The sequence below is a fragment of the Prionailurus viverrinus genome, chromosome D1 (assembly GCF_022837055.1).
Source record: "Prionailurus viverrinus isolate Anna chromosome D1, UM_Priviv_1.0, whole genome shotgun sequence".
NCBI lineage: Eukaryota > Metazoa > Chordata > Mammalia > Carnivora > Felidae > Prionailurus > Prionailurus viverrinus.
Genome location: NC_062570.1, coordinates 53,757,271 through 53,776,499, shown reverse-complemented (window position 1 = coordinate 53,776,499; position 19,229 = coordinate 53,757,271). Strand labels below are relative to the sequence as shown.

At 47.1% G+C, this 19,229-nt stretch overlaps 1 protein-coding gene across 1 annotated transcript in view; it reads right to left on the bottom strand.

The window, feature by feature from the left end:
• Positions 1-19,229, bottom strand: part of TENM4 (teneurin transmembrane protein 4) — a 747,207-nt gene that overhangs the window by 120,014 nt on the left and 607,964 nt on the right. Inside the window, 1 exon segment of the mRNA XM_047823379.1 lies at positions 5,313-5,498. Coding sequence (XP_047679335.1) covers positions 5,313-5,498 — 186 coding nt within the window.

Below are 19,229 nucleotides of genomic sequence, written 5' to 3'. Positions count from 1 at the left end.
GTTAAGCGTCCGACTTCAGCCAGGTCACGATCTCGCGGTCCGTGAGTTCGAGCCCCGTGTCAGGCTCTGGGCTGATGGCTCGGAGCCTGGAGCCTGTTTCCGATTCTGTGTCTCCCTCTCTCTCTGGCCCTCCCCCGTTCATGCTCTGTCTCTCTCTGTCCCAAAAATAAATAAAAAACGTTGAAAAAAAAAATAAAAGCGATATGCAGGAGTCCATACTGTCATTCACGCTTCTATTGTTTGAAAATCTTGGTACATTTGCCCTGGAACGTAGTCACTTAAGAATCCATCATGATTTTCAGTAACTTTCAGAAAAGAAGGTACAAAGTCCATGAGTTTGCACTGTGCGTGGTGGATTCAGGACTTCACCAAATTCCTTCAACTTTCTCTTCAGGAGAAATGTTTCTTATGCTCTGTCTCTATTCCTGTCACTCTGCAAGAAACTAGAGATAGTGGTGGCATAATGCTATTCATGATTCATGATATTCTGAGCCTTTGGCATGAGTCTGTGAGGGCTTAGATACCTTTAGCACTTCTATGGCCTCCAACATGCAAACCTCTTTCCTTGACTCGCTTGTACCAACATAAGTTTCCAAAAGTTTCTCTTAGGGTAATCCCAAGAAGCCTCAGGGGCCCCCTGTCAAAGGCTGTGGAGAACATGGCATGAGGCTTTTCATTCTTATTCTCCGGGAGCCCCTGTTGACTCTAACAGTTGTACTGCTGATACACATCAGGCCAGATTAAACAAGGGTCATTATAGCAGGTGATGGTTAGGGTGGTTATGATCGTGTGACCTTCTTTAGATGTTTGACAAACCACTGAAGAGATGTTCTTGTTAGGATCTTGGATACGTTAATCCCCTTCTCTCTTTGGATGAAGGGTCAATGAGTAAGTGGCCAGTGGCACCAACCCGAGAGGGACGCACAAAGCCCATTAAACCTCCTTCCATTTCCTACCTCTACCACCTGCGGGCTAAAATCCCCCAGAACCATTGACTAACCAAGCTCTTGCTCTGATAACCTGGGTTAGAGGCCTGTCCATTTTCTCTTGTCCTTGCCAGCATGTGTCCTCTCAGGTCACGGGTGCTGTTGTGAGAGAGTGCTTTCAAGGACAAGTACAGGGTTGTCATACAAGCACTGACACTTTGCGGGTCTCTTATAAACTCTCAGTTAAGGAATGTCTGATTACAAACAAGAAACCTGAGAGCTATCAGCCAACAGTGGACAAAGAACTCCAGAAGATTTTGTGGCCTTTCTTTGTAATTTCTCTTCATCGTGAAGTCTGGCTTTGCTCACTGGAGTAATTGCATCATCTGAGTATTATTTTGATCTTTACTCCCAGAGGAGGATTTGTTTAAGAATCCAGATTTATATGATTGGACAGCTCTCTTGAAGCCTAGTAAATAATTCTGTGTATCTGGCATCTTGAACAATCACAGCTTTGGGGTCAAGGTTGGAATTTTACAAATGTAATCAGAAGCTAGCATTTCCCACATGTGTTTTGAGACTTTAAAGACAAGGGGGCACTGAAGTGAATAAAACAACTATCATAAAAGTGACCAAAAATGTTAGTACTGGTTTCAAAGAAATAGGAAAAAATTAGACACCTTCTCAAATTTAACTATGATTTTTAGCTTTCTCTACAGAATTGGGAGGTCAAGGCCCGGACTTGAGACCCATGAAATTCCTGGAAGAGACATCACAAAATAGGTTTTATGGCTCTGGGTTGACCACGTAGTTGAGAAATAGGGCCGCATCAGTTCATCTTACCTTAACTTCTGGATTAGGAAAACTGGGTTTCATCTATGCAAGTGGGGGCGTTATTGACAAGTGAGAGTGAAAAAGAAAAATCTCTTCTTACTTGGGGGATATATTTAGGATTGGGGTAACTCAGTTTTGGGATGCTGGGTGTGCAGGTCTGTGGGCAGTAGAGGAGGAGGCTGTAACGCCATTCCTCCAGAGGCCTTCTCGGGCACCCCCATTCTGTGATCCCCAGAGGGAGAAAATGAAGCCCCCAGTGGCCATGTGGTCTGCCCATGGGACTTTCGCCAAGATGCAGAGAGACAGACAGTTCCTAAGAGAAGGAATTTGGATTCAATGTGAAATAGTCTTGCTTGTTGACAAAAACATGGTCATTAAAGAGAATGCCATTGTCCATTTCCCTTTTGCTCTCAAAACCAAGCTCTTTTGAGAAAAATTAAGTAGTTCCATAAAAGAAAAGATGGACCAAAGCCTCCGCACAGAGATAAATTCCTACTATAATAATCTGCCCCAGGAAATGTCACTGGGGTGAAGAGATCCTTCTGCCGGGGACTTGACCATAAGGAGCCCAGACTTGTCTTACTGTTTAATGCCAGCTGGCAGGTAATCAAATCATTCTTTCCTGTTTACGGAGGGCAGTGGTGTGTAAATAAACAGTCCCTCTGCTCTTGCTTCTACTGTATGGAGGTCTCTGAATCAGTGTTGTGGATCCCAGCTTTTTCTCTGGGATGGGACATCACTAAGCTCCAGCACACGAGCTAGCTGTGCTATAGTGACCTACTGTATAGTAATGAAATCTGATAACAAGAGAACATCTAACACTTTGGATTTCTAACTCTTCACATCAACAGTTTTTGTCTTTTCTTAAATGATCCTGAAACGGCGTGAAGTTCCCTGGAAACAGAAGGAAGCGCTTCTTGTCACCATCAATGATCAGAAAGGGGTCTTTCCTCATTTCTATTCCAAAAGGAAAACGAAGGTACCGCTGCTGTTTCCCTCATTTGCATCTCCTACCCTCCTTCCCTTACACTGGACAAGGTTACTGAAGGGTTCCTTCAGCGCTAGGGTGTTGGGTTTTCACTGGGGATGCAGCTGGCCACAGACAGAGACCCACAGAGAGCAAAGCTGCCATGCAGGGAGATTAGACAGAGACACACGAAATGCTCACCACAAAATGAAAGGTAACAGAATTCTGAGCCAACGTCCTTTCATCTGAGCCACTATGACTTAGTCCATTACTTCTTCAATGTCCTGTGACATTTTTCTGGTATTTAAGACTGTCGGCCTCCCTCTTGAATCATGCGCATTTACCTGGAAGCATTTCTTATCTGGAGGAGAAAAAGCATCTGCAATCCCAGAGAGGAGCTGGCTCTTAAAGAGTGACAATGGGTACTTGGGTGTGCAGGGGAGGAGAGGGCAGGTGGGAGTGGGGTGGGGTGGTTTGACTTTCTGGCATCAAAACAAATGGGAAATTCTTCAGGCCAGGCTGATGTACATCTATAAGACACTAGACACAGCACAGCCTGCCCACCAGCCCTGTCATGAATCATCTGTGATTGAGCTGAGGGAGAACTTCCTGAAATCCCTCATCATCATTTGACTAAGATGAGATGCTCTTATCTTACGAAAGTCTGACATCCATAAACTTGTTGGAACTTGGTATGGTGAATTGAGGACTCTGTAAGCAAGTGATAGAAAACAGAATGCGTTCTCTCTGGGCTCTGATTTTGGTTTTAAGAGGGACGGGCCCCCTTCTGGGCTGGCAGACTGAAAGAGCAACCTGTCCCCAGTCATGGTGAAAGTGAGGGTGTAGGGAAAGTGGGGTTTAAGGAAGAGGGCCCCGTGGGTGACTAGGGCCACTTCTCATCAAGGGACATCCAGGACCCTTGTAAGGTAGGATGACATTGATATGAGGAAGCCACCCAGAAGTGTGCAGTCTCTGCTAGGGACAAAGCACCGTGCACTGTGGCACCCTCTGCTAGGGACAAAGCAGGAAGGGCTGCCGTCGGCTCCAGGATGGCTCTGTTAAGAGTACGGGGTAGGCAAACCAGGTCTGCAACTCATAATGAGAAGGCACAGCCTCTGGGAAGGAGGTGAGCCAGATGCCTCCGTAGCAAATTTGGGCTTTGCCTTGAAGACTGCACAGCAAGCAGCTGGTGAGGAGCCTGGGCACCAAGGCTCAGAAAACCAAGCCTCAAGTTCCAGTTCTACTTCTTAAAAGCTAAGTGACCTTAAGCATCAGGTCCCTGAAAAGGAAGAAATAATATGTGTGTCTTCACAGGGTGACCGTTGGGAGCAGGAGTATGAAATAATGCAGCTAGAACCCTCAGCACATGCTCGGCACATTGTAAATAATCAAAAATTGGAAGCCATTCTTATTAATAAGTGCAAGGAATCCCACAGCCATTTACAAACAGAGTGATGCTGTGGGGGTGGGGAATGATGAATACAGACTAATTTCAGATCACAAAACAAAAGGAATGGAGCCCAAGAAAAATGAGAGCAGTGGCTCCATTTGCTCCAAATTTCTTTGTCCCCCAAAAGATCTGGGGCTTGTCTCCCAGGTTCTGTAAGACCCAAGAGGTGACTTTCAGAGTCAGAGAGACACCCGGAATCCTGCCTTCCAAAGCCATGTGCTCACCATCTGATCACAGACCCCCCTTTTGAAAAAAATGGAAGGGGAAGAAGTTAAAACACACACACAAACCAGTTGATTCAATAAAGAGCTTTTGGTGAGTGCTCTTTCCAGGATAACAAACCAAGCAAAACGTCTGGCTGTGTTTAAAATCAACAAAAGCAGCAGGAAAGGCAGGAAGAAGGGAGGGGAGTGATGAGCTTGTGCCGAGAGCTGCCAACGGTGCTGCTTCAGCAGGAGCCATGGGAGGAGCCCCAGGAGAGGACAGAGGAGACCAATGCAGACTGGATGGAAGCAAGGACAGGGGAGGCAGGGACGGAGCCAGGCCCAATGGGAGGCAGAAGTGGTGCTGGGGCCCGTGGGAAGCTTTCCCCAGGATTCCAGGCCTCTCTCAGAGCTCTGGCCTAGGTGGCCAGGGGGTGTGGGGGCCTCAGAGCTAAGCCCAAGCACTCCCAACCAGATCATGAATTTGATAATAACGGCCACACTTACTGAGCACTGTACCATGGGCCAGCCTGTGCTATGCTCTTTATATGCAGTATGATCCCCATTTTATAGGTGAGCAAACTGACGCTCAAAGAGGCACTGGGACAGCCCACAGCTAGCTGCCAAGTGGTAGTAGTCATGTGCCTTATTCCTGACCCCCAGCTTCTTAATACAGAGCCCTACCGCGTCAGGCCCAGGAAGGGTAAATAGCGAGGCACGCGAACCAGCTAACAGACATCTGGGAAATGCAGACTGGGAGGGAAAAGGTTAAAGATGGCCAGTTGTGAGCTTAAGTCCAACTGATGCTGGGAAAGGCCAACCATAATGTCGCCAGATGAAAGGACGTTTTGCCCAGCTCCCACATGCGGACAGAGGCAGCGTGCCACCCGAAGCAGGTCCCACAGCAGGTCCCGGGCCTGGGCCCGCCATACCGATGGTGCAGTGTTCGCCGTTCCAGCCAGGGCTGCACTCGCACTTGCCGTCGCGGCACGTCCCGTGCTCCGCACAGCGCGGGTGGCAGGCCCGCTGGTCGCAGGCCGCCCCCATCCAGCCTTCCTCGCAGCGGCAGGTGCCCCCCACGCAGACTCCGTGGCCGCCACAGTCGGCAGCACAGATCTCTGTGGGGGGGGGGAGGGGGGGGGAGGAGAGGGGGGGAGAGGGGGGAGGAGGGAGGAAGAGGGGGGAGGAGGGGGGAGGGGGGAGGAGGGGGGAGGGGGAGGAGGGGGGAGGGGGAGGAGGGGGGAGGGGGGTGCAGGGGAAGCGGGGAGAGCGGAAGGGGAGGGAGGGGAGAAAAACAAAACACATTTTGAGCCAGTCATTGTTGGGAACAAGGGTCACACTTGGCTACCCACCTCGTCTCCTGTGTGGCTCGGGAGTCGAATCTCCCTGAACAGTGTGACCCTCAGATGAGAACAATTCTCCGGGCAAAAGCCTGTCCTGACCCGTTTCCCTACCAAAATAGGGCGGATTGGAGGGCTCTGCTCTGTTTGCTTTCCCCTATTGCCAGCCTGTCCCTGCTCTTGCGCTTGCCACCTCCAATGGGGACAGGCCTTCCAAACAGATGTGAGGAAAAGTCAAATTTAATTAAAAACTGGTTATGTGTGAAAACAAAGTGAGGACGAGTCCCCCATCGCCAAGTGAAGTGCTCGTGGATCTGGCTTGGGCACGTGCAGGGGGCCTGGGGTCTGCATTTCATTCTGGCCTTGACTGCGATCGAGGTGGGGTGAAAGGGAGGCCAGTGCCCCGCACCCCGGCGTGTTTTCTAGGGGGTGGCTCTGTGCTTCTGCCACCTGTGCTCCATGCTCCACCCACTGCCCTGTCACTCCCACTCCAAGCACCACCTCAGTGGCCCTTCTGATCCAAAGCAAAGAGTTGGGGGACCATCTCACAGCCAGAGAGGGGTTGCCCAGCCCTTCGCAAAAGGCCTGTGAGTCGGCACGAAACACACACGGCCTGATTCACAAGCCGCTTCGGCTGGGGGCCAGTGGCAGCCTCACAGTAACACAGGCAGAGGTTGTGAAGTCTCGGAAACAGGTTTTAGGAAACTGGTTGAGCAGCTGTGGCCACTGATGCTCTCTGCCAGCACTGTGACGGAGACCCTGCCTGGAGTCTGGGCCTCGAGGCCCCACGGTCTTCAAATGAAAATCCCAACGCTTTTATTCTTTTTCCAACTAAATTAACTGGCACTGTGTCACGCTGCATTTGCCCACAACAGCTTGGAATCTTCCAAGCTGTATTCTGGTTTAGAAGCTACTAAGAGTCTAGCTATTTTTGAAAAAGGAGCTAAATCAAAATTAGATCGCAGAGGCTTAGACCTTTCATATCAACCTACAATGCAATGGCTACAATGTTTAAGAACTAAATACAAGGGGCACATGGGTGGTTTAATCAGTTAAGCGTGTCAACTTCGGCTCAGGTCACGATTGTGTGGTCTGTGAGTTTCAGCCTCGCGTCGGGCTCTGTGCTGACAGCTCGGAGCCTGGAGCCTGCTTCAGACTCTGTCTCTCTCTCTCTCTCTCTGCCCCTCCCCTGCTTGGGTTCTGTCTCTCTCTGCCTTTCAAAAAGTAAATAAGCATTATACACACACACACACACACACACACACACACGTATATGTGTATGTGTGTGTGTGTATATATATATATACGTAAACATATACACATAAATAAATAAATAAATAAATAAATAAATAAGACTTAGAATCAGATGGGATTCCAAATATATGTTCTGCCAGTTATGTGACCTCAGGCTACCTATTCCATTGCTGAATTTCGCTTTCTTCTTCTGTAAAATGGGGGTGGTGACAGCATCCCTTCGGAGGGTGCCTGATATACAGTATGTATCAATAAATTCACACTGATCATTCATTCTTCAGATAGTACTGCATGCATCCCTACTATGCGCTGAAGACTGTGGCTGTGTCAGGAATACGGAGAAAAACTAGACATAATCTCCATCCTCTGGGAGATCACAATCCAGACAAAGCACAAACTGATGTTGGAATCCAAAGGGTATCCAAATAATCTACAGCTGTTACTGCTGCACCTTCTTGCTTATACACAGTAAATAAAAAAACCATGAATTTTAGGATCAGATAGATTTGGGGTCCACTCTTGTTTTGTCACTTATTGGCTGGGTGATCTGCAGGTTGCAGGTTATGAAATTCATTGAGCCTCGCTTTCTATGTCTGTGACACAGGCATAAAAAAATTCCCATTTCACCATCTCACAGGGGTGGTGTTAGATCAAATGAGGTAATGTGTGGGAGAGCCATTTTTGGCTTAATAACTAACATTTATATCAGGTTTTAGAGTTTACAAAGCACTCTTCATATGCAATTTCTCATTTAACCTCGACAACAATGCTGTCAGAACACCCAGCTACTATCTTTCTTAGAGGTGAGGCTACTGAGACCCAGACAGTATGAGCGAATTCTACAAGGTCATGCGGTTCTCCTGGTGCTTCTTCCTCGTTTGGACAATTCTCAGGGCAATATGCAAGACAGACATTTTAAGATTAAGGAAACTGATCAGCAAAGAGGCAGGCTCTCCTCTGCAGGAACCTCCTGGTTCTTCCAGCGGGTCTGTCTCCTTTCCTGGCCCTGTTGCTTATCTTTTGTTACATCCAAGTCAGCCCCTGGATATATGTGAAATGAAATGAGATCCCCTCCGCAGAATTTCCCAGACACTCAGTCTCACTTTTGTCATCTGGAGACTGCTGGGCTGCCCATCCAAATGCAGCATTTCCTAACCATTTTACACCAGACATGCTCTCCTGGCATGAAGCTGAGGTTGCCTGGTGGTTGGGCCCCTCTCCATCAGCCTTTTACAAGCTGGGTTGTGGGCTCTTACACGTCTTAATGCAAGGGGCCTGAACAGGGTGACTTTGATGTTTATGGGATGCTAACTGATGGGAACACAGCCTGTCAGTGTTCAGGTTCTCCTCTGCAGATGGCCTCTCCGCCTGCGTGGGAGACTCACTGACTCCTGATGGGAGCAGAAACCAGAGATGCTACTTTATCATTTGGTCTCAAGTTGTAGGTCCTGTTGTGATTTTTCTTATGTTTCTCTCTCTCTCTTTTTTTTTTTTGTCCTTTATATAAAAGGAACTGCTTTCGTTTTCCTTCTTGATTTTTGCTTTGACATGAAAACAGATATAACTTCCCAGAGTGGTTGCTGGAAACCAAATAGGATGGCACTGAAGAATGTGCTTTGACAGCTCATCTATCCTTTATGTGATGTAAGTGGGATTCTGTGAAATGTGGGTCATGGCTCCTCTCCAATCCCAGTTTCCTTGCTTGTAAGCCAGGGATGACACTAACCACTGGACAGGGGTGGTGTAGGAACTGCTTTCACTTGTCTCCTCTCTCGTGTGCCCACTACGTGCCAATCCTACAGCAATGGGATCTGATGGTGACCATGCCAGGCATGGTTCTTTCCTGACCTCAAGGAGTTGACATTCCAGCATGGCAGACAGACATAACTGATATCAGTTACACGAGTTCACATGTGCAGAAGTAAAACTTCTAGCATAGGGTCTGGCACGTAGTCAGGGTATAATAAATTGTGCTCACACGTACTTTTGTGAGAAAGAAAATGATGTGTAGTAGCATATGCACTGGACTGACGTCAGAGCATCGGATGTGAATTCTGACTCTGTGACATATCCAATACAAGTGAGCATTTGATAAGTTCCTGTTGACCTTCACCTGATACACATCAGAGCTTTCTGGCTGATAGCTGGAGGGGCTGGGATCTGAGAGGAATCCTTTGAAGTACTATGGAGAACACAATCCGTAGGGTAGACTTGGGCTCCGATTCTGACTCCCCAGCTTCCTTGGGTCCTTGTAGAGTCCTCAGAGAATTATTTAATCTGGGTCATACTTCTGCACTCCCCAAATGAGGAGAGTAATAATGGTACCCCACTGGTTGAGTGGTGATAATGGAAGAAAAGGGTGCATGTGGAAGGCCCTGGGTAAGCTGTGCTATGAACACAACTCATTGATGAGGACTGAAGACCTCTTGTGTCATCAGAGCTGTACTTCTTGAAGAGGAGCATCTTCTTGAAGAGCAAAATATTAGCTTTGTAGTGATTAGCCTCAAAATTTAGGTATGCTTTGTCTAGTTACCTTGCATGGCACCATTGACCAATACCATTGAAACCCAGGAAGAAGCCGTTTGTATTTACAGCCTTGGCTTCCTCTTGAAATCACATGAAAATCCCAAGCTGTCTTACAATTTTGATTCTAAGCCTGTAAAGTTCTTGACTGAAGCATACAGGATCTTGGAGATGAACCAGGCCAGGCCCAAGAACACATTAGCTCTTCTCTGAGGGAAAGCCATGCCTATAGCTCTTCCCTTCTGCACCTCTGCCTTGCCTCACCCCTGTACATGCCTGTCTTTTCTCCAGACCAACAGCTCACCTAATGGCAGGCTTTAGCTTTTTCTCATCTTGGTCCCCCCGCAGCAAGCACCAGGCATGGCACAACATGAGATTTCAACAAATATTTGTTGAAAAAACAGATGAATAAAAAAACCCCCAAAAACCCCCCCAAAACAAAACTTCACGGAAGAGGTGTTAAATTACTTGGGCTTGACTCTGTCTCAGGGTCATATTGTACAAGAGTTATTTAGTTAGATATATTTGCACAGGGGCTCAGTCCCCTTTGGGCCTAACTTTCTTAGAAACTCAGCTGCAATCTCTGACTGAGAACTCTGTAATCTTTTTTTTTTTTTAATTTTTTTTTTTCAACGTTTATTTATTTTTGGGACAGAGAGAGACAGAGCATGAACGGGGGAGGGGCAGAGAGAGAGGGAGACACAGAATCGGAAACAGGCTCCAGGCTCTGAGCCATCAGCCCAGAGCCCGACGCGGGGCTCGAACTCACGGACCGCGAGATCGTGACCTGGCTGAAGTCGGACGCTTAACCGACTGCGCCACCCAGGCGCCCCAAGAGAACTCTGTAATCTTAAAGGGCCTCAGTCCTTACACTCTCAGGCACACCTTTCTTCCTACTGCTTCCCTTGTCATACCCATTCTCCTTCCATGACGTGGAAGTGAGTAGGCACATGAGGAAGAAGTGAAAAGAGTAGGGAAAGATAGCAGGTTTGGCTATTGGTTAATTGTGCCCCAAAGTGTATACATAAGGGAAAAAGCTGCTCCAGGCTCCTCTCATTAAATGTTAATCCCTATACGAGCCTGGATGAAGCCTGGGACCTAGCACAGCTATGTTTTAATTTGTCTGGACTTATTTTACAATCCTGTTCATTAAAATAGCTGGTACGGGAAGCTGTGGCGTTCCCCTAAAGGGACAGACTTACATATATTTTTCTCATAAAATTTCTGCGACTTGGAAAGATGCTCAAAATTGCCACAAGTGAGGAATGCAAGGGTCGCCGCCCAAGGATCTGTGGGCTTTCCTGCTGAGCAAGGAACAGAGGCAGGTGAAACAGAGTCTTGGCCCCATGTGACCTCCTGGAAAGTCCTTTAATAAGTCCGTATTTAGCACTAAAAGGGATAATAGGGAAAATTGTTCTATTTTGCTTAGGCCTTGAGGTTCTTAGAATGCCCTTAAGAAATTTTAATAGAGGGTTAAATAATTTTAAATGATTCCTGCTAGGATTTTCTGTTTTATCACTAGCTCTTCGGAATTAGTGCACAGCTCAGGAATTTCTCTGAAATTCTGGTACACGTTAAGTCTAAGCCACGCTATTGAAGCAGAAATAAGGAGAAAATGTAGAAGCCTTGCCGGTGGCCCACAAATAATATCTCATTAAATCCTCACAATGGCCCTGCAATGGTATTTTCATTACTGTATCATAGCTGGGGAAACAGCTTGGAGGGATTAAGTGACTGGCTCAAAGGTAACTTAGCTAGAATGACAGGTGGCTATGATTAACACAGCTCTTTGGCCTGTGACTTGTGTGACCAAGTTGAGGTGAAACCTCAGTTGTAATGTGACACATTTCAATGACTGTTAGTTACATATTAGATCATTGCCCCAGCTAGAATACAGGATCTCTGAGATCAGTCAGAGTCTCCTTCCTCACCCTGACCCAGTGTTTACCATATTAAGTACTTTTCCTTTTGTTTGTCTGTTTATCTGTTTGTTCACCTTCCATATGCCCATCTGTCCATCCATCTATACAATCCACCCAATCATCTAATCATCTACCCAGTCACTAGGCCGTCAGCCTGTCTGTCCATCCATCCATCCATCCATCCGTCCATCCATCCATCTATCCATCCATCTATCCATCTATACGTCCGCCTATCCATCATCCATCTATCTATCACTCATCCATCCATCCATCCATCCATCCATCCAGCTATCATCCATGCATCCAGCCATCCAATTGTGTGACTTGGACAAGTCACTTCACCTTTCTGTGCCTCAGCTTTCTCTTCTGCAAAATAGGGTTTATACACTAATATCTCAGGTTCATCTGTGAGGCTTAAATGGACACCTTACAATGTGCCTAGTATCATACACATCTTTTATAGAGTAAACACTGTACGGCAACTATATCATGTTTATGTGCTAGAAAGATCCAGGAGAAGGGAGAGCTTAATGATTCTGGGGAGAGCAAGGGGATGATGTGAACAACCGAGGCACCTCTGAGCAGCTAGAGAGGACTAGATTTGGAGCATAATCTGAGGGACAGCCCTTTGAGGGCACCTCATCTTCTGGGGAGGGATATGTAGGCCAGGACGTGTTTAAGGGACAGGCCAGGATAATGGTAAAGCACTTTACCAATGGCTTCAATGTTCTCAGTGAGGTCGGAATCTCTGCTGACGGATAGAGGTGGACATTTAAAGAGCCCTTTTGGGGAACAAGAGCAATAACTCCCAAAGTATAAGAAGGATGCAGCTGGAAGGGCCCAGGAGTGGCTAAAGATCATGAGCATGAGGTGGTTTGGCTTCCAGTGCTCAGAAGAAGGCTGTAAGCTGAGGGATGGTGAGTGGCTGGGGTGGGCCTGGGTTTTGCAAGGTGGATATGGACAGAGGTAGAGACAAGGGAGCTGTGAGTGATGAAGGAGAACAGCTGGAGGTGAAGGACCATGGGACTAGGGGAAAATGATGGAGAAGGAGGGTGTTGGAGCTGGGCAGGAAGTGGCCTGCTTCTGACCAGGGCATTTCCCTCAGGTGGGTTTACGGGTAAGAGAGAAAACAAGGAGAAAAACTTAGAGGACCAGTTTTTGTGATGAGAGCATAAGAAGACACTTCAGAGATGCTTTAGCCATTCTGTAGACAGGAAAATGAAGGGCCAGAAGAGAGGAGTGCCTTGTCTGTCGTCCCATAGGGACATGCGTGTCAGTGTTTGAGCAAGAACTTAATGGCTGACTTAGGAAATACATAAGGGGCCAGCTAGACAAATGGCTGAAGCGGGGCCTTACCACACACTGTGGCCCCTCCTCTGTGCCTCTGTACAAGCTGTTTCCGTGGTCTGGGTTCCCCTTTTACCTCAATCTTCAAATGTTCAACTCTACATTGGCTTTGAGTTCTGGCTCCTCCTCTTTGAAGCCTCCTTCTAGTGTTCCATCTGGCAAGAGTTTTCACCTCCTGCCTTCCCAAAGCACTTGACACGAACCTTTCTTTATCAGGGTAATTAGTCTGTCTTGCCTCCAGAGCCCTCCCGTCACCAGATTGATCTCTACATTCCCCAGTGAGTCTTACACAGGAAATGTATCTTCTGACTGCGTCAAGGTTCTACCATTTTGCACAGAACAGAGGCTGGGATTCACAGAAGCTAGTATAAGGGCCTCCTCTGCTACTTCCCAGCTATGGGAAACAAATGTAGCACCCCTCTGAGCCTTCTCTTTGTCATTTAGAAAATGACAATAATGATACCTAGGTGCCAGAATCCTGAACTTGATTTAAAAACATACTGAGCACCTACTATGTGCCAGATACTCCTAGAGGCTGGGGATTCAGAAATTATATTAAATTATCTCTAGGCTCAAGGAACTGAAGTCTACCCATATGTGTAAAGGAGCACGAGGCTACCACCATGCCCAGCACACAGTAGGGTAATTACAAGATACCTTTCTTTCCCGTAGACAGATATCTCTATATTTTGAACAAAAGGGTTTCGATGTAGCACCCCCCCCTTCCTCCTTTTCTCACTAAATTGGGAAGATGGCTTTTTAGTCTCAGTGCAGGTTTCAAGAAGCAGCCAGAAGGGGAGGAAGGTACAGGAAAGGAGCCTTTGACTTCCTTACAGTAATTAGTGTCCCCTTGACATTGAGGTCAAACCCAAGCCACTCTCCCATGCTTTTCAACTTCCATCTCTATCACCAGAGGGTCAGCGCTGCTCCCAGCCACCGCTCCATCCCACAGATCTAGTTGGAGGAAAGCTAATGAGCCTTGGAAACCACATGGCCTTTCACCTCACCGGAGGAGCTCGGGGAGCTTTCAAACCAAGCAGGAAAGTAGATTCCAGGATGTTGGTGCATAGCACGCTCCACACCTATTCCCCCAGGACCAGAATTTCAAGCTTCATGAAGCACCTATCACAGGAAGTAGTAAGCCACTGCCATCCATCTTAATTGGAGGGTATCAGGTGTCCTGATTGGAGGAGTTCAAACTGAGCTTGAGGGAGGCCTCCAAATAGGGTCTGACTTTGCAGAAGGATAACAAGGCAGGAAAGGGCTGGTGAGCACAGAAGCCACAGAACATGCCCAGGATGTGGGGTTTTTCCCAGGGCTGAACACTACCTACACCCCACAAAAGGGCCCAACTGGATGAACTGAAGAGGCAGTGATGTTTGCTCCTCTTCCCAGAGACCCCCGGCCCTGCTATCCTTTATGAAAGGCCCATCTCTCCACCCGATCACGTGCCCACCTGTCTAACTGGCTCCTGGACATATCGACCTAGATGTCCTCCTGGCGCCTCCAACTGCATGCCAGTGTTAGAGTATGCTTTCCAAAATCAAACCTCACATATCACACCTCTGCTTAAAGCTTTTCAGTGGCTCCCACCGACAGATAAAACCTAAACTCTTCCGAGGCCATTCACGACTGGATGCCTGCTAACTTCGCTCACCTCTTCTCCCTCTCACTACTGCCACCAATATCCTAAGCAAAGCCACTCCAAACTACAGGTCTTCCCTGCAAATGCCATGTGCTGTCGCATCTTTGTGCATGTTGCAAATCTCTGACTTCTACAATGGGATGCTGCAAGATGCTTGTCTCTTCCTTCTATCTCTGCCAACTCAAACCCACCTCCATCACCCACCTTAAATCCTGCTATCCTCCAAGAAGCCCCCTGATCACCTCGGCTGAAAGCAATCACTCTTTTCCTTGAACCCTTGTAGTATTGCCAGTTTACATGGTTCTTGGCACTGGTATCCAGTGAACTGATACCTTGTGAACCTCATACCTGAGTCATCAACGGGATCAGCATAAACCTTGGAAACAGCCAATGGCACAGTTATGTAGAGGATAAATATGGGCTCTGAAGTCTGAGACGGCTGGATTTGAATCCATGTTTTCCCAGAGTGTCTCTGGGCAAGTCCCCCAGGCTCTCTGAACCCTGATTCCCTGGGAACAATACCATCTGCAGTGTCACAAGATTCTTATTTGTTGTCTGAATAAATCATGAAGCATATACATGAAGAAGCTCTGTAAAACGTAAATAAAATCTCCATTCAGAGAGCAGTTATTATTTTAAAATTACAAGTTATATACCAGCGGTTTGATTCAGGAAGACAACCGAAGATTGTGTACAAGCCATCGGCTTGGGCATCCAAACAGAAACCTGATTCTGAAGCCCAGTTTCAGGAGGGCTTATATTTACATACTGAAGAGCTCCAATTCTGATAGAAAATGTTCTGGGGCTGTCAGGGGAAATTCTACTAAATTACAAAGCTGCCAGCTCCTGGTTTATCAACCTTTAGCTCTGGCACTATTTAGTACTACGCCTGTCTGGGCCCAATTTCCCAGTCTTTGATTAAATGTTAGGAACTGACCATCTCATTGTGTCTGAAACTGCATGCTACTTCCCAGACAACTGGTGGGCTCTTCTCTGCTTCCTTCCAATGCCTTCTCTTCCTTCTCTGCCTCAGTGTCAATCTCTCAGATATTTATTATTCTGAACTTTGATTCCAGGCTACCACTTGCTGTTGGGAAGAGGTACAGGAAATGTCAAGTCTCAATGGATATTATTCCTCGGCTGAAATTCTAACCTCGGGTTCCTCTTCCTCTAACATACCTATACAGAAATAGCCCGGCCTGATCATTTCCTTTTGATGTTTAATTGGATGTCGGTGCTGTGCTTTCTGGGCTGAGAAGCTAATGCTTCTCAGAGAGAGAACAATTCCGGCTATACACACGAGACCTGTAGCGGGGAGAATGCTCCGCGCTGAATGTAATTTTCTCTCCCATCCATGAACAGAAGACAATTTCTCTGGCATTAAAGCATCTCACTCAGTCTTTCTGTCATTAATAAGAATCAAATTCTGTTCCCTCAAATTTAAATGTAATTATATTTGCCTCGTAAATAAAATTGAATTACCATTTTCAAAATTTAGCACTAATGCAAATGCTATATTTAGAGCTTTAATTTTTTTAACCCTGTTACTACTTTCGACTTATTATTATTATTTTTTAAACACTGGGCTTATTTTGCTGTCAACTGTGACTTAATTTGATAACAGAGCATCTCTGTTCCCTATCTTTCCAGTCATATTTGTTGTTAACTATGCTTCGTGGTTAGCTTGTCTTTTTGGTAGGGGAAGAGAGTAATAGAGAGGCAACTGGCAGCTCAGAGGATCTGAGTTTGAATTCTAAAAGGTCCATCCTGAGCGAAGGAACCTAGGCCAGGGTGGGCTGAGAGAGCTAAAGAGCAAGCCCTGACATGGAGTCTGAGAGAGAAATCTTCACTGTGCATTGGAAATTTTTTTAATCCGAGATTTGCAGCAAGGCATTCAGTAGACCCCAGGTTTGGACCCTGCCTACCTTTCTGGCCCAACTAACCGCCCCCCCCCCACCCCCCCGCTCCACCGCCCCAGAGCTCTGAGTCTCCGGTCAGAGAAAAGATCTTCCAGAGGCCACTCCTACATATCTGTGTACTTCGCACATGCTGTTCCATCTGCCTGCACTTCCCCTGCCCCTCTCATGTTCTGGCTCACAAGTCTCCTCCCTGGGAAAGACTGTCTCAGCTTCTGGCCCCACCATCTTCTGGCTGAGCTCACTGCTCCTGCCCTTGTGCTCCCAAACCCCATGCACATACCTCAGCCAGAGCTCTTATCACACCACTTAACTAGGTGTCACTTCCCGAGTGGGTGAGGTTCCCTGATCCTGGGTGCCCAGAACAGCGCCCAGCACACAGGGAGGCCTAAAAGGGTCATAAGTGAATGAGGTGGATATCTGTGCCTGTCAGGGGCAGGTGCAGATCTGGAGCTGTTCTGGGATGCTCTCTCTGTGAGGCTGTATTCCACTCTGGAATTGAGCTCAGAAAGCTCATTATGGAAGCTGATGCTAATGCTGTTTGGCCCTTGTGCTGTTGTTTGGGGATAAATATGTCAGCACATTGATAACTTCATCTAGACTCAATGACCAGTGATGGCAGCTGGTGGTAAAGAGTCAGAAACCACAAGGAAACTGAGCCTCTGAGAGAAAGCAAAGTTGTTCAAGGCTACATAGACTCAAATCCAGGTCTGGCTCTAAACCTTCACTATATAAACTGTCCTCACTTAAATTTGCAAGAGTCTAAGGGACTATTTGGATAATTTAGATTTAATCATGCATTTTAAAAACACACTACTTATTGACTGCTTACTGACTGCCAGCACCATGCTAGGCATATTATACATATGCATTAAAGCTAATTTAAAAAACAACCCTGCAAAGCAGGTACCATTAGCCATATTCTTTGGATAAGCTCAGTCTTAAAGCTCTAGCTTGGTCCCACTCTAAATCCCATGCAATTCTTTCTGACCGCATATGCTACCTCCAAACCTGTACCACAGAATCTCTAAAAGATCTCTACCTGTTATTCCATGAAACTCAATTGCAGTGAAATGATAAGAATCATAAACCACCAGCATGGGCATTTCACAGGCAGAATCTCTGCCATGTATCGCTTCTATGAGCCAGCAACCCAAAGGGATAAAATGCAGTGAGAGGACCCTCTCAAATAAAAGTCATTTATGGAAGATAAGATTGGAGAGGGCTCACAGAGCAGTGGAAATGATGAATGAATTTATGAAGCTGAGGACGGAGGCTACTGGGCTGGGGTGGAGGGGAAGGAAGACCCGAGGGAGAGCCAACAGAGGGGCAAACGATGAGTCTAAGTGACCACATTTGAAATGGTATCCTGGAAAATGTCACAGAGCTTGAAATCCTCTTTAGAAGTCCTGAGGCTCTGAAAGAAAGGTAGACTCTTCCAATTGTAAGGACGGTCTCAGAGAGGTTAAATTCCTTCCCTTTTCTAAGGCAGCTCAAAGCCAAGAGGATGAAAAGCCAACTAAAGCATATGGGGGAGGTGGGAGAGTCATTCTGCTCAGCAAGGCTGCTGAGTGGGCCCATTTTATGCAAAAGCTGATGAGGCATCCAGCCCAGCGTGGCTGCTCCCTGGGGAAGATGGCCTGAAGGAGGTGACATGATGCCAGCTCCTGTCCAGGAGGGGTTCCGGCCGGCCGGCACGGCACACGAAACTAACATGAGCTAGGTCTGGAAAGAGACAAAGAAGGAGCCAGGGATTTGGTTTTAGCCCTTAGTTCATGCATGTGTGTGTGTGTGTGTGTGTGTGTGTGTGTGTGTGTGTGTGTGTATGGCGGTGTGGGGGCACACTGGGGTGGGGAGGAGGGTCCTGAGAGAACAGATTAGACCGGTAGTGTGCTGGGATCTTCCTGGGCAGAGCCAATAGCCTTTTCTTTGATGTGCCACTGGGTAAGTCATCGAATAATCATAGAGAACCTAACCCAAGACAGGCCCTGCACTAGGGATACTGGCAAACCCTGACCTCATGGAGATCACGCTTGGCAAGAGAAAGGCTCGATGATAATACATTGCTCAGTATGCCACAGAGCTTGGCAGAGGCCCTAGAGCCATACCTGGTGTGAATCTGGACTCTGCCACTCACCGGTGGGGGGAAACTGGCAAGGAATTGAACTTTTCTGAGCTTCAGTTTCCTTACCTGGAAAATGGAACTAGTAATACTTTCTTCCACAGGGGTTTGTAGAACCTTAATTAAGATAATGGTTGTAATACACTTAGTTCAGTTGGTTTGGTACATGGTAAGTCCTAAGAAATGGGTGGCTCTTTAAGTGATGCTCCATCCTGTGGCTTATCAGGAAAAAAGATAAGATCACTGATAAGGAAACACCTTTGGATGGAAAGGGGGCTTGAGGCAAGAGCTGAGGACTTAGCTTTAATTCACACTCTGCCACTGCTAAACTGATTTACTCTGGACCAGTCATTTCATCTTCCCAGCTCTTTAACCCTCTGTTAAACCACAGCACTGGCAATCACCATCACCATCACCACTACCACCATCCCCCAGAGACCAGAGAAGCCAAGTCCTGCTGTGCCCGGAGTTGAGGACACAGGTGTGCTGAGGGTGGGCCACAGGCATTCGTCCCAACAATTATCTTACACTGTTTGTCAGGAAGGAAGATCACTTGAATGAGGCAAGATTTGGGGAGGAATTTCTGAGATGAGATTGGAAGCCAAGCTACTGGGAACTCAGGGGCCTGAGTAAATACTTGTGTAAAATCGGACTTCACTGTTTCCACAAACAGTAACCAAAGTGCTGGGGAACTTTGTCGGCTCACATTTCATCACAGGCTGGTCGTGGAGTGCGGGGCGTGTCGATTTCAGATGCTTTCATTAAGTCCCGTTCTCTGGG